The 14,153-nt window shown below is 43.1% G+C and overlaps 1 protein-coding gene and 1 long non-coding RNA gene across 2 annotated transcripts in view; one reads left to right on the forward strand and one right to left on the reverse strand.

Annotated features, from left to right (window-relative positions):
• The window catches only part of LOC111258826 (uncharacterized), a 12,908-nt gene extending 3,221 nt beyond the window's left edge, over positions 1 to 9,687 (forward strand). Inside the window, exon 3 of the long non-coding RNA XR_002679218.2 lies at positions 9,599 to 9,687. This is a non-coding gene — a long non-coding RNA (uncharacterized LOC111258826). The remainder of the gene's footprint in view (positions 1 to 9,598) is intronic.
• Positions 251 to 14,153, reverse strand: part of uif (sushi, von Willebrand factor type A, EGF and pentraxin domain-containing protein uif) — a 78,377-nt gene continuing 64,474 nt past the window's right edge. Inside the window, exons 12-20 of the mRNA XM_022830383.2 lie at positions 11,159 to 14,147; positions 9,638 to 9,838; positions 8,969 to 9,362; positions 7,360 to 8,755; positions 5,879 to 7,147; positions 5,413 to 5,614; positions 2,709 to 2,872; positions 1,601 to 1,753; positions 251 to 1,434 (exon numbers count right to left, since the gene is read on the reverse strand). Of these exons, the coding sequence (XP_022686118.1) occupies positions 1,406 to 1,434; positions 1,601 to 1,753; positions 2,709 to 2,872; positions 5,413 to 5,614; positions 5,879 to 7,147; positions 7,360 to 8,755; positions 8,969 to 9,362; positions 9,638 to 9,838; positions 11,159 to 14,147 (6,797 nt within the window). The 3' untranslated portion in view covers positions 251 to 1,405. The remainder of the gene's footprint in view (positions 1,435 to 1,600; positions 1,754 to 2,708; positions 2,873 to 5,412; positions 5,615 to 5,878; positions 7,148 to 7,359; positions 8,756 to 8,968; positions 9,363 to 9,637; positions 9,839 to 11,158; positions 14,148 to 14,153) is intronic.

Genomic DNA, 14,153 nt, shown 5'->3' on the forward strand with positions numbered 1-14,153 from the left:
ATGGCTTGCGGTTTCCTCAAGGGGGTCAGCTTTTTTTTTTTGCTATAAACACGCGTACATATATTAAAAAAAAAAAAAAAAAAAAAGAAAGTTATTTTAAAGGTTAAAAATAAATCTACCGAATTAGTTAGGTAAATGATTCGAAGACTGTTATTAGTACAGGTGAATTTATCGATTGATAAATAGCGTTCCACCGATAAATGGAACGATCGGTGTGATTACCAAACTTAGTCTATCTGTATGTTAGATGTTTTTAATGTTTTATAATTTTTCATCCTTATTTTTCTTAAATATAATAATAAGTTTTACATCTAAATTGTCAATAAACATTTGCCTTCCTAGACTACTTTTGTGACCAAAATCAAGTTGACATCAAATTATGCCTCGGAAGAAAATCATATAAATCGATCGCTGTCATTGTTGAGCAAGTGCTCGATGGCGGGAGGACGTCGCCACTTCGTCGATGACATATGCTTCCATCAGTATTATGAAGGATCTCCGCTCTGCTAACCAAGCCGATTGATTCACACAGTCACCAGACTTCTTGGTTTCTCCGTACGAAAGCGTGCTAGCGCCTGTTGCGTTTGCGTGGATAAATATGTTTGTTACCAGAAAGGGAGATCCTGGTAGTAATGCAGTTAACCGTAGATGTCACTTTCCTCCAATAAGTTAGTCAACTCTAACGTCTTTAAACAGATGTTAGAACCCAACCCTATGCCCTCACCGTCAGTATTATGTCATATCACCTTGTTCTTTCTTGTTCGATAATAGAACTTTTATTATCAATATACTATTATCGAACAGTTGTATTTAAAAATACGGCTGCTAAAAAGTTGCTGATTTACAATACAATGACAGATATCATTCGATTCGACTGGTAGCTGACTGCCGCCCGTTAGAATATTACACACTGACTAATTACTAGTCCACACAGATAAATTGCGAAGGTGTTATGGAGATGGTGCTGAGATGGCGGCGGTATAAATGACGACTACAGAAGGGAGCGAGGGTTGGGGTCCGAGAAATGTGCAAGGGGGAGAATTCTTTTTACAAGGGAGAACGGAACTAGGCCACCTTCAGGGGATCAGGCTACTAAATGTTATCTACAGCGTCCACAAGTAGCTGGCTCGTTCCTGCTCAAAATTGACTCAAAATGGCCGCAGATGACTTGGTACCGGCGAAGGTAAATCATCCACAAGCGTCTTGCTTGGCATTTAAAACACTACGCTACTTTTCTATTCTATTACGTCTAAAAATAATAATAATAATGCGAGTAAAGCATGAAAAATCGCAGTAAAACACATACAAATTAATACAAAAAGAATATTGGTAATAATCATCTAGCCATCGTGGTACATTAACGACGGGAGGCTTTTGCGATATGAAGAAGTGTGCCTTTGTAGCTTTACGACGTAGGATCTTCTGTGTCGCTATCTGTAAACGAAGGAAAAACAAACAGTAACAAAAACGTAAAACAAAGAATATAATATTATCATATATAATGCACCATCTTTAACTATTTAACTGTAAAAGTTATTTCCTATCTATGTCGAAAAGACACCCGACAAAGAATAGTTTAACTGCGGATAGAATTGTTTACCTTTCTTGTGTCCAGTATACTGATGTCTTCGCAGACGGTCGTAGAGGTCCTCTTTCGTTCCATATAGACTAGCGTTACTTCGCGCCAAAGTGCCGCCTTTGTGAAGGCCATCCTTCATGTAAGTTTCGTTGTAGAAGTTTGGCATTTCCCAACCTAAAGGCAATTTGCAATGAAACAGTTAGTCTAAAGGTAATTTTTTTGTATTCACCAAGTTTCAAGATAGTAACGTTCTGAAACGTAATCTTAAAACTTAACTGTAACTTGGACTATAAAAAAAAAAAAAAAAAAAAAAAAAGGTGCTCATGTAAATAATCAACTAACTTTATAGGCGTTCACTCACATCGAGATCAATCAATTCCAAAGGGTAAGCACAAAAAGTAGCTTTTACTGTATCACAGATCATAGGCCTTCCCTAGTCGTCATTTTGCCGTATTATTGAATAAGACCAGCGTAAGTATTGAATTGCTTCTTTAAAGGCGAAGGAACCATGTTTACGCATCTTTCGCACACACAAAGTTAGGCCAACAAGTTCATGTTGATGATGATCACTTCCGCTAAACTGACGTACTACATTGGCGCGAATAAAATGATGGAATATTTTGATCATTTGAATGATAGCGGTCAATAATATATACAAATACGTCGGTAGAACTACAGAGGTTATATGTAGTACATATGTATTTGTAGGATGTACACTGACTGATAGGACGAGTTCAATCGATTCCGCTTAGCCAAATTTCGATTGAGTAGACTGAGGAGAAGAGGACCAAACAAGAAAAAGTAGAAGGCGTTAATAGTACAATAATATTGCTTATAATGGTAGATGACTATAAATGATAAGAAAGAATAAGAGATTTAAGAATGAATCACTCGATGAACAAGCGAACAGATATACACGGATGGGTGTATTTATGAAAGAAAGCAAAAGAGGACACGAAAAGGAATATGTGGCGTCATGATAAATGAAAGTAGGAGAAAGAGGTTGCAAAGCTGTTGTGGCAGGGCCGGTTACCACCAGTAGGGGGTGGACGCCCCCAAAGTAACGATGAAGAGGAAAGAAGTTATGGTGGATGGTGTTGTTTTTGTGCAATTTGTGGAAAACACGTGCCGTCATCTTCGTCGTCGTAGTAATGAGCGTAGGTCGAATGATGTGATGGAGCGATGCTTTCCGCGTACGGCGCTGGTGCACCATAGTAGAAGTTCTGTTGAGAACCAGCTAGGTCCATTGCAGGTGGGAGTGGCATCTTGCCAGGTTTGCCGCGCCAACTCATTCTGCAAATCAATCGAGTAAAGTATTATTACAAGCTTCCCGAGCATCGCATTGATTAAGTATATATATATATATATATATATATTTACATCGAAATCAGCAGACTGTTAAGCTACGTTACCCCAATTATCATAATTATCAGTCGCGATAGGCAAAGAATAACGATGTGTTCTAACACTATTATCTACGTAAGATCGTGTATTTCGTTAGACACACGCCAATTACAGTATGAGCAGCAAGGCTGAATAATTATCGCATTCTTATAGCACTGCTCGCCTATATAAACGCATTAATGTACGAATTTAGTAGCTAACGATAGCAGAGCCCACATACATGGCTACCGCTCAGCCATGAAATCAGCTAGTGCAGTTCGTGGAAGACGGCGAAACAAGCCGAGTAGGACCACTGATTCACCGATCAGAACAGAAGAAAACAGAATTATCAATCGGTAGCACGGCTCATGAAAGAAAGTCAGGAAATGTCCCTACAGAGCTATCAATGTGAGTACAGCAACAAAACAACGACAACGTTTGCTCGCCTCTATTGAATGGATACTCGAGCATTAGAAGAGGAAAAACAGGCGCAAAATACAGGCTTCGTACATACGGGTGTTACGATCGGTCTCTAAAAGAAAAGCAACTGAATGCATGGAAATGCACAGCAAAACAGAAAATATTTTTTAAAATAATTTTTATATTTTATAGAAAGATGGTAAGCAACAGACAGTTTGAAGATGATGTAATGAAGATGGCATACTTATATTGGTCCCCAAAAGAATTGTCCTTTGTCTCTCATCTTTTGGGGACTTTTTAATAAACAGCCAATTCCGTTAACGATCTTAATGTCACTACAACATCGATGGATTTAGGGGGCAGTTTAGGTTTCATACTCCGCATAGACATAGGTCGTATCGTGCCGTTAGCCGTACGAGGCAATAATGCTTAACAAAGGTCGTATCGGACGTAAAACTCAAAACGTCCCCAGAATTTAGCCTGAGGCAACAGAGCATGAGTGACGTAAATTTTCGAAAGATGAATGTATTAGGTACGGGGGTCGAAGGTGGAAATAAATTTAACACATCTGTTTTAGAGAACTTCTAGAACAGGATTGCACAGTAAAGGACTTTTCATCGTGCAGGGTCCGAGGTATTTTGATATTCGATGGAATAATCTGCAAAGTGCCCAAACAATATTTACTATAAAACACATGAAGAGGATACACGAAGCACCATTTTTCGTGTGCTAAGATGTTTTTTTTAAATCTTACCATCGTAGGTAGATTGTAAAGACGCAGTTAAAGATATTAGCGTGTACCAAGGCGTCTATTGACGTAGTACGATACTGTTACATTGTTGTGTAATACTGAACCTTAAAGTTAAGTACAGCTTCATTTGAAGCTTGGTATAAATTAAGATTTTTTTTCGTTAGCTACTCAGCGGACAAACGATTAATCGAGCATTTGTATTTTTTGTAAGAATTCACATTAAAGCATGTACCACCGCTTTTTCTTTACAGGAGAAAATCTCATTTCATTACTTCCATTTTCGAACATAACGTGGAAGTCGAGAGATAATAAATATAAAAATAATAACAATATGTGTAAAAATATAGATAAAAATAAAAGAAGAACCCTTCAAAAGACGGTGCTTTGATCAATAAAAAAAAAAGCACAATTTCACAACCTTTCCGTGGAATTTGTGACGGCTGTTCTTGGGGCTAACCCAATGAAATCCGAACTAGCGCTATTTTCGGCGACAAAGCGTATAGATATAATTCAGTCTTCATTGAGTCTTGCAAGCTACGTCTTTGAAATTAACAAATCTTCTCTTTGAGTAGCAGTTATCCTCGAATGCGAGAAGCGTCGTTCGACTAATCAAGGCCACGTATATTAACAGTGAAATTACGCTTCAGTCATTCCGGCACTTGAAGAAGTAACAGTCATAACAATTTAAAAGATTACTGAAATCAAAGCTGACACGTACACGATATTTTCGTATACTGGTGTATTTCATTTCCTTTAGTCAACGCTGGAAGGTGACAATATCTTCAACGACCATTCATTATTATGTATTAGGTGCCGTGTGCATTCGTAGAGACACATGGTTCGTTCTAATTATGTTATTTCCAATGGTGGCTAATAAGATCATTTTCCTTAATGAAAAATAAACATTGAGTCATATTGCTAGTCATCTAAACGCAACGAATATGTACAGGTGACAATAGAGGTTGTTGAGTTGACAACAGACGGTCTTTTCCTAGAAAGATGGAGCAGCGCAACACGGACAAATTAAACTAATGTATTCCAAAAAGCCACTATGAGCTCTGAATTGAACCCTTTAATATCGTCAAAGGCCTCGACGAAAATCAAACAACGAGATCCTAGAAAATAAACGATGATAGTCAGACACCGCATTAGACTTAGTACATAGAACGCACCAGGGCTACATTGACGACTACATGCCCTTGCCGTGAGCTTCGAACTCATTCGTTTCGTGTATCTTGCGACGATCGCAATTAAATAGTTAACAGCTGTTTGTACGTACCTGACGCAAATCATCCAGATAAGAAGCACCATGACGATGATAAATACGACAGCAGCCGTAATTCCGCCGGCGACGTAAACAAAGTCCGACTTTCTTTCGCAGCGTTCACCATAGAAGTTGCCGTGACAGACACAGCGTGGCTCAATAGCGTTTTGTGGAATTTCACATTTACCGCCGTTTTCGCAGTAATCTTCGCAAACATCTGTAAAACGGTCGCATTGCACGCGTGTTAATGACCCTATTCGTTTCACCTCGTCCGATTAGGTTCTAACAGGGTTTGCTGTTATATGAATGAGACGAATGTTTAGACTAAACAATACTCTGTAAAACTTATTTGTAGCAGACGATTTTCTAGGTAGTCCTTATAAGTTCTTGCAATCAAATAGCTCTGCAATAATTAAAAAAGTATAGAAACGAATGTTGCCTATGTTGCTGACGAAAGTGGGAGAGCAACTCAAAGACTTACCGATACATTCGGCCGTTTCGTTGCTGTATTTAAACTTGGGCATGCATTTGCAAGCGAAGTCCTGCTCATCTTCAAGAAATACGCAATAGGCATTTTTGTGACACACGCGTTTTTCTCCGTTGACCATGCATGGATCGGAGCAAAAAGACGGGTCGGTGGCTCCGACTGTATCGGTTGTGGTATCTGCAGGACATGGCTTGCACTCGGAGTCTCTCTGCTCTTCGTCTTGGTAGGTTCCTTTCGGGCACGGCATACAGTAGTTGCGAGTGACGTTGAGATAGTGTCCTATCTGGCATACCTCTAAGGAGCACTGCTCGACTGAGGTAGAACCAAAGTCCGCTGTTGTCCTGCCCTTAGGACATTGTTGACAGGAAGGCATACCACTAGTACGGAAGGTGCCTTTGGGGCAAGGTTCGCATTGGCCAGTAACGGTGAGCTGAAGACCGGGCTTACATTCTTCTCGACACTCTTGAATGGAAGCAGCTTCATTAGTTCGAGTCGTCAGCCCGTGACCACAAGGTTCACATTTAAACGAACCTTCTTCAGGCTGATAGAAGCCATAGCCGCACGGCCTGCAGAAGCCTACCGTGGCATCGAAGTACTGGCCTGGCGTACAGCGTTGTTTGCATTCATCCACAGTTCGGGCGCCGAGGCTGGCAGTGATGCCTTGCTTGCCGTTAATCTCCGGGCACGGTTTGCAGACGAGCTGACCACTGACGTCCTGGAAGTAGCCGTTTGGACATAGTTCGCACTGGTTGGTGGCATTGCTGTAGTAAGTACCCAGAGAGCATTTTACGCAAAAGGTGCTAACGGGTACCTCTCCGGGCATGCACGAATAATCGGTGCTAATCTTCAGTGAGGTGAGGTCAGGTTGGACGTTAGGCAGCGTTTCGCGTACATCAAAGATATTAGCTTGTAGGATTGCTTGTTCGACAACCGTCCTGACGGTAGCCTTCTGCTGGCTACCAGTGCGAACTACCGGGTCCTTGTGTGCTGGGAAAGTTATCTCTAGCGCGTAGATGCTCGTTGGCTCGTCCTCTTTGTCAGCTTGACGTTTTGCCCTCCCACCGTTCTTATGACATTTCACAGAAAGATGGGTTCCGGTGCACTGTGGCGGATATTGATCCACACAGAATCGCCATTCATTGTTCACTTGCAAAAGGGCTTCCGTAATTCTGGAGCGCAGGATCTTTTTGCCCGAATCAGAACATACAACGGTAGAAGTGAAATCCATAGATATGCGGAAGAGACGCTGAGCAGGCCGTTTAGCTGAAAATCAAAGCAGTATACGGACGTTAGAAACTAAACGTTTTTCAAATCATATCATATCATAGCAAAATATCCTCAAATTTAAGGTGTCTCCTTACTCGGATCTTCTCTTGAAATATATTTACAGTGAAAGCTAGCATTAGTACAAATAAACTGTCTAAGTACGCAGTATCTTATAAGACATTTTAGAATGCAGCTAAGATTCGACTTACGAGCACACGCGGGGAAAGTGAAGGGCAATTCGGGGCGATCGTTAGGTCTCCAGAAGCCTTCGGCACCACATACGTAGAACTGAGGAACATGTTCGGAGAACTCGAGGCCGTCCTCACATCCGATGCTACACACTTTAAAACGACTGCCAGGTCCCCAGTCGGAGCACTGCCTGTACCCACCCACGGGCGCTGTTGGAAGCGGGCAGAAATCGCTTAACACATGAATTCGGAAGTCACATTGGGCCTGGTTGCCATAGGTATCCTTAGCAACGTAGGAGAGGTCGAAGATACCTTTGGTGAATGTGTGGCCAGAACGAATGCTGTTTAATTCGGTCACTTCCGGTTTAATTCCAGTTTCATCAGAGAACTCGGGTTCCTCCCATTGGAGGGCGATCGACTCGTTAGGAGTAACGACCCACATATCCGGGGGACAATAAACGACCTTAGGTGGCACCTTATCTCCTCCTTTAGCGATACACTCCTCTGTTACGGTTGTCGTACATGATTGTTCGCCGCAGTGACCAGGCACTTGACGTTCGACGGTTCCAACAATCTTGTCGTAATTAGCCCAACGAAGCTGAAGTCCATGGAAGAGAACAGGTGAGTTCTGACACGAGCGGAACTGGCCAGGAATCTCTTGCGAAAAATCGAGAGTGCGTTCCCAGACGTTCACTCGTGACAACCGACCATGGAAACCGCTTTCGGCTTTTACGCGCATATCTTCAACGTCGACGGGCGCACCGAGGCTCATCCAGCCATAAGTAGGTAGTTTGTCCTTTTGGACGTAACCAGTGACAACCCCGGCAACCGCCGTGTCTGTGATTAATGTGAGTGTGCCTTCTACACCGTCCCAAATAAAAACGATATGATGCCAGTTGCCATCATTTATGGGAACATTGTCAAGGTATGGTATGTAGATGTCAGCAGTGTGCTGTGGAAAAAGAGACACCAGCACGCCGGAGTCGTCAATCTTAAGAAGTCGTGTCTTGTTAAGGACTTTGTGCGGATCATTGACAGAGTAGAAGCTGAGCACTGTGCCTACACTGCCTGGGTTGTTAAATTGTACCCAAAGAGCAACTGTTAGACTGTATGAGCCCAATTCGAAGGGAGTGTTAAGAGCCGCCCCCGATGAGCGGCTCTCATCGTTGAAGTAGAGATCGTAGTTCACAGAGATCGGCTTGCGGCAGTCCTCACCAGTGTAGTTAAACGGGCATTTGCAGAAGAAACCGTTTGTCAAATCAATACATTCCGCGTTAGGCGGACATGACGTGGGGCTGCAGTCCTGGGTGTCCTTCTCACAGTTTTTGCCACCGTAGCCAGGCAAACATTCGCAGGAATAGCTCTTGTTTTCTCGCCGGCATTTGCCGCCGTTCTGGCATACGGCCTCTGCACAAGCCTAAATTGATAATGAAAAAGAAATTCTTCGGTTAATTCGTAACACGGTGGCCGTATGGATGAGATAGAAACGGTGAAAGGTAGTCTCATTTTAAAGTCGCTTAGCTACCTTGATAAGTCGACGGTACAATATCGTCACACAATATGCATTCACAAAAAGGCAGCATCAAATTTAATCGAACTAAGTAGATTTTAAGATCTTTAATTAACTTACGTCAAATTCGTATTGGCAGCCGACTCCGGTATATTCTGGTGCGCACGTACAGTTAAGTCCACTGCCATAGTCTTGACAGGAGGCGCCGTGCATGCATGGATCACCAATGCAACGTTGAGGTGATGTTTGGCAGCGTTTGCCGTCTGTTCCGCTTGGACAGACGCAGAAGAAATCCTCGAACAGGTCGATGCAGTGTGCATTGTTAAGGCACGGGCTAGAATCGCATCCGCCTATATCCTTCTCACAACGCTCCCCCGTCCAGCCAGGCGGGCAGTGGCAATAGAAGCTGCCAATTTTGTCGATACATTTTGCTCCATTCTCACACGGGGACGATTCGCATTCGTCAATGTCTATTTCACAGTAGTCACCAGTATAGCCTGCGTTGCAAACGCATCTGTTGTACATAGAAGGATAAAACAGTGCAGAAATTACTTTGCGCTTAACTATATTATCAGTATCTTCAAAGTATTATCAAATTATCCGGTTGCTTAGACGTAATCTAAAAGCATAAATGAAATTTTGGTTTAAGACAATATGAATAAATTGGATATCGTTGTAGATTGAATTGACCAGTCGATGCTGCGATGTTCGAAAAGCAATTAACATATAATTATGTGTTTGGATCTTTAGAAACCAGTGCCAGATATGGGCACTTTTGGAGGGACTTACTCAAACCCATTATCCTTGTCTATGCATTGGCGGGTGCCAGTTGCGTGACAGGGTCCCGAAATGCATTCGTCTACTTCTGCTTCGCACTGAAGACCCACGAAACCTGGGCGACACTCGCAGGTAAAACCATCGATTTGATCTATACAACTGCCGCCATTTTGGCACGGGTCTGATTTGCAGTCATCGACATGATGCTGACACCTAGAAACGATCAGAAAAATAAAGAACGAGCCGCAGTCAGAAAGATAAGCCATCTCGGATCCTCGTAACAGCACAAAAAGCTACATAACCGCGCATAGTATAAGGATGAATTTATTGTTAACCATTCAACCTTCGTTTTAATTACAATTTAAAGACATGTTATATACTAGATAAAATTATCGTGTCTGCAACAACAGACCTTTAACAATCGTATGGTAGTAGAATTAGCGGCGTCAATCGGAATGTAATAAATATATAGATTATTTAATATACAAATAAACGATACAATGATAAGCACACGGCAATAAAAAAAAATTAAAATTATATTAAAATTGCGTTAGAAACAAAGCTTTTCAGATGATTAAGTAGCAGATCTCAAGTTATAGGGAGCGGATATTCAGGGCATTGTGGAGTTGGTTGTGTATCAGGTAATTCATTGCAGTCTGATAACAAAACGAGTAATTTAAAGAAAACGCTACGAGTTCGCTTTAAAGCTGAACATTATCAGCATTAAGATTTATAGGTCAGTGACTTCAAGTATGAATCCGGAATATGGTATAATAATATTATTGGTAGATATAGAGAGAAGCTCTAGAGATCGGACTGAAGGCATTGTTCCGTATTACCTGTAGTGCAGGTCAGTTACACGCCTATTTGCAGTTCTCTAAGCAACAATACAATACGCTTTGGCACAAAAAAAAGGATGTCTGGTATCAGAAGATCGGGAGTTAGGTCTTTCGGATCAAAGAACCAACCTTAAGCACTTTGGGATGAGTCAGCTGATACGTTTTTGAGACAGACTTAACCACTTATGGGTACGAATATTTACAAAAGTTGGCTTGGAGTGTATCGACAAGAGCCAAGATGATTTCTAGATTTTTTCCTCTAATATAGAATAGAGATTTTAGAGCTTGACTGAGCAGCAAAGCAGGTTTGTGAAAGACAGGTGACGCATACTCAGCTTCAATACATTAAGCCGAACTCGCGTTTTTAAGAGTAGCTTACTTTTTCTTTTAAGTTTTATTAGCTCGAGTGTATCTAAGATAAAGAGAAAGGGAACGCAATGGATTCATCTGGAAGGTATCCTCTGGAATTGGGTGCTCTATTGTGATTCAGCCATTGGGAACCTCAGCAAAGGACATAACAGCTCTTTGTGCCTGAAAAAACCTTACTACTTATTAACTAAGCTAAATTTATAAATACTTTGGCAGCACTGTGAAGTTATGAGTGGGAGTTTTTACGGGAGCCTTCTTCAGATATGCCCTGGAAAGATTACTCAGATTTAAATGAAGCAGTCAAAAACTCACAGATATTACTTACGCCATTCCAGTGAATCCGGCGTCGCATTGGCAACGGAATCCATTAATCACATCTATGCAAACTCCGTTATGCTGGCATGGTGATGAGAGGCACTCATCGACTTGGTCCTCGCAAGCAGGCCCACTCCATCCAGGCTTACATATACACTCGTGTCTAAACATCCGATCAATACATATGCCGTTATCGCCACAGGGGTTAGTTGAGCAAAGATCTTGCTTAATTTGACATCGTTTACCAGTAAAACCGGGAGGGCATTCACACACAAAGTCGTTGATAAGATCTGTACAGGCAGCCCCAAGTAAGCATGGGTTCTCGGCACAATCGTCGATATTTGTCTCGCAATTAGGTCCGACCCATCCTGGGGCGCAGCTACATTTGTATCGGCCGTGTTTTAGTGGGATGCAGTTCGCCTCATTATGGCAGGGTGTCTGACCAACGGTGCATGGATTGACAGTCACGTTGCAAGTAGCGCCTTCATACCCAGAACGGCAGAGACAATTTACTGAGCCAGACCCAGGCAAATCCTGGCACATGGCGCGTTCAGGACAAATGTTAGGCACGTCGCACTCTGACTTCTCAACTTCGCACTGGAAGCCAGAATATCCAGGAGCGCATTTGCAGCTGTAGCCTTGAGGCCGATCAATACACGAGCCACCATTGTAGCAAGGACCTGACGCGCACTCATCCATATCAGTCTCACAATACTGACCGGTGAAACCAGCAGGACAATAACACGTAGCCTGATGGTTTTGGGCCAAGCAGAGGCCGCCGTTTTTACAGATCGTAGGATTACATTGCACCGGCTGGCAAGCCTCAGGTGTCATTTGACCGGGCATATTGGTTTTCTGGTTGGAAGCACACCGTATGCATTGGGTTTGACCGTCCTGCGATTGGTAGAAGTTAACCGGACACTCGTAGCATGGCTCAAGGCCGGTTTCGGAGTAGGTTCCGGGGTGGCATTTGGCTTTGCAACTACCAGCACTTGCAGCTCCATCAGAATATGTGAACGTGTTCGGAGGGCATTTAGTGCACTCACGGAAGCCTTCAGGTGGGGGAGTTCCAGCATATGAATTCTCTGGGCATTGAAGACACGGGACGAGGCCGTTTGCAGAATATGTGCCGTAACCACAAACGGGTACACAATCACTGAGAGACTTGCTTCCTTCCTCTTTAGTGTGGGTTCCGTCAGGACACTTCTTGCACTTTGCTTGCCTTGTTAGGTCTTGGTAGTACCCCCGTGGACAGAAGCTACATCTTTCATCTTCCGAGGCAAAAGTACCCGCCGGACAATGGAGACACCGAGGTACGATTCCGGTCTCGTTTGTTAATACCTCTCCGTATTCGCAGGTGAAGCCACGCTTAATTGTCGAACGTTTTGCTTGAATTGTAGGGCAAGATCCACCAACATCTTGTGCACTAATGTTTAGAATAGGTTCGATCAGGGCCGATGTACTGGGGACGCTTAAATCGAAGATGAGCCCAAGTGTTGAACCACAGAGGTCATACAGTAACTTCTGATGTACTACGGGTACAATTCGTACAACGTAGTCAATAACAAGTTCGTTATCACTTTTAATTGTTGCGGTCGTATTATGGAACGACAGATCCATTTGCACATTGATAGCTGAGCAGCGGTCTGATAACAAGCGATTTAAACGACCATAAAAAGTTTGTACGTATCCTGTGTAGTGGCCAAGGCATGATTCGTGCACAGCCCCACCAGATCGATATTCCACCTGTGCGGTCACGTCGTAGGACGCTTCGTTTGTTTCTTCTGAGACACAATCAGGAATAATTGATTTAGGAACCCAAGCCCCTTTGTTTTTACATTCAAATGTCTTGGCCTTTTCGCCGTCGGTGAAACGGTATTTATTCTTACACGTTGCGAGACATTGATAGCCCGTACCTTCATCATTGGGAAGGCAATTGACGATGCCATTCGTCGGTGCTTGCAATGACCAGTCAACACAACTTGTGGCTTGTACCGAAACCTGGAAATAGCAGAAAGCCTGATTTCCGAACCTATCAGTGCCAGTTACCGTGACATTACGGTAACCACCAATAGGAATTACAGCTGACTCCGGCGTTATGTTAATGTCTACGTGGCCAGATTTATCTATAGCGATGATCTGTAAGCGGGTGTCGTTGAAGTTCACTACATAGCTGTCCTGTTTTTCTGTTAACTCAACAACGTAGGACTGTGGACATTTAATTGACGGTGGAGTATAATCAGGCACAGTGATATTAACGACACATACAGCCACGTTGCCATCGTGATCATATGCAATATACTGAACAACCGTGTCTTCGAACACCATTTGGGGGGGGCGGAAACCCAATGGCTTTATCTCCATCCTAGCGACACGACCGGAATTATCAGTGGCTGTCGGAATGACGAAATCGACCGGGAGTATTCCGTCCGGCGACGACTCCACAACGACAGGATGAGTGGGACAATTCTCGAAACGAGGTGGCTCCTTATCCACGCAAACCGGATTGGCATTCTCGTAACCAAGCAAAACGTCGTCCGGCGAATCCTCGCAGCCAAGCAGTTCAAACTTTAGGCATGGGTTTTTATTATAGCTGACAATGCCCAGAATGACGTAGCGCGCCTTCACACTCAATGGCAAATCAATGACGGAGAGCTCTCCGTAGTTGCCCGGCTCCCTTGACGTCAAATTGAAGTTTGGAAAATAGACGACAAAGTTCTCGTTTTCCTTGACCTTATAAAAGAAACGCAATTCGGTGGGCCGACCTACGACATCGTTTGTGATAACTCCTTTAATCATTATGGCTTTGATGTGATGTACCCTCTGAAGGTCAACGGTAACGTAAGTGAAGGCCTCTTGGGTGCCGCACCACCCGGTTGTTGATCCAAGCCGAACATTTTTAGCCTCGTAGTTGCTTCTAGCAGACGTTGCGTTGATGGCACTGTCGGGTATTTTGCCAGAGGTGAGTCCCAAAGGTTTTACGACCTTACAATCAGCGTCTGAAA

The sequence above is a fragment of the Varroa jacobsoni genome, unplaced genomic scaffold (genome assembly GCF_002532875.2).
Source record: "Varroa jacobsoni isolate VJ856 unplaced genomic scaffold, vjacob_1.0 scaffold_267, whole genome shotgun sequence".
NCBI classification, from domain to species: domain Eukaryota; kingdom Metazoa; phylum Arthropoda; class Arachnida; order Mesostigmata; family Varroidae; genus Varroa; species Varroa jacobsoni.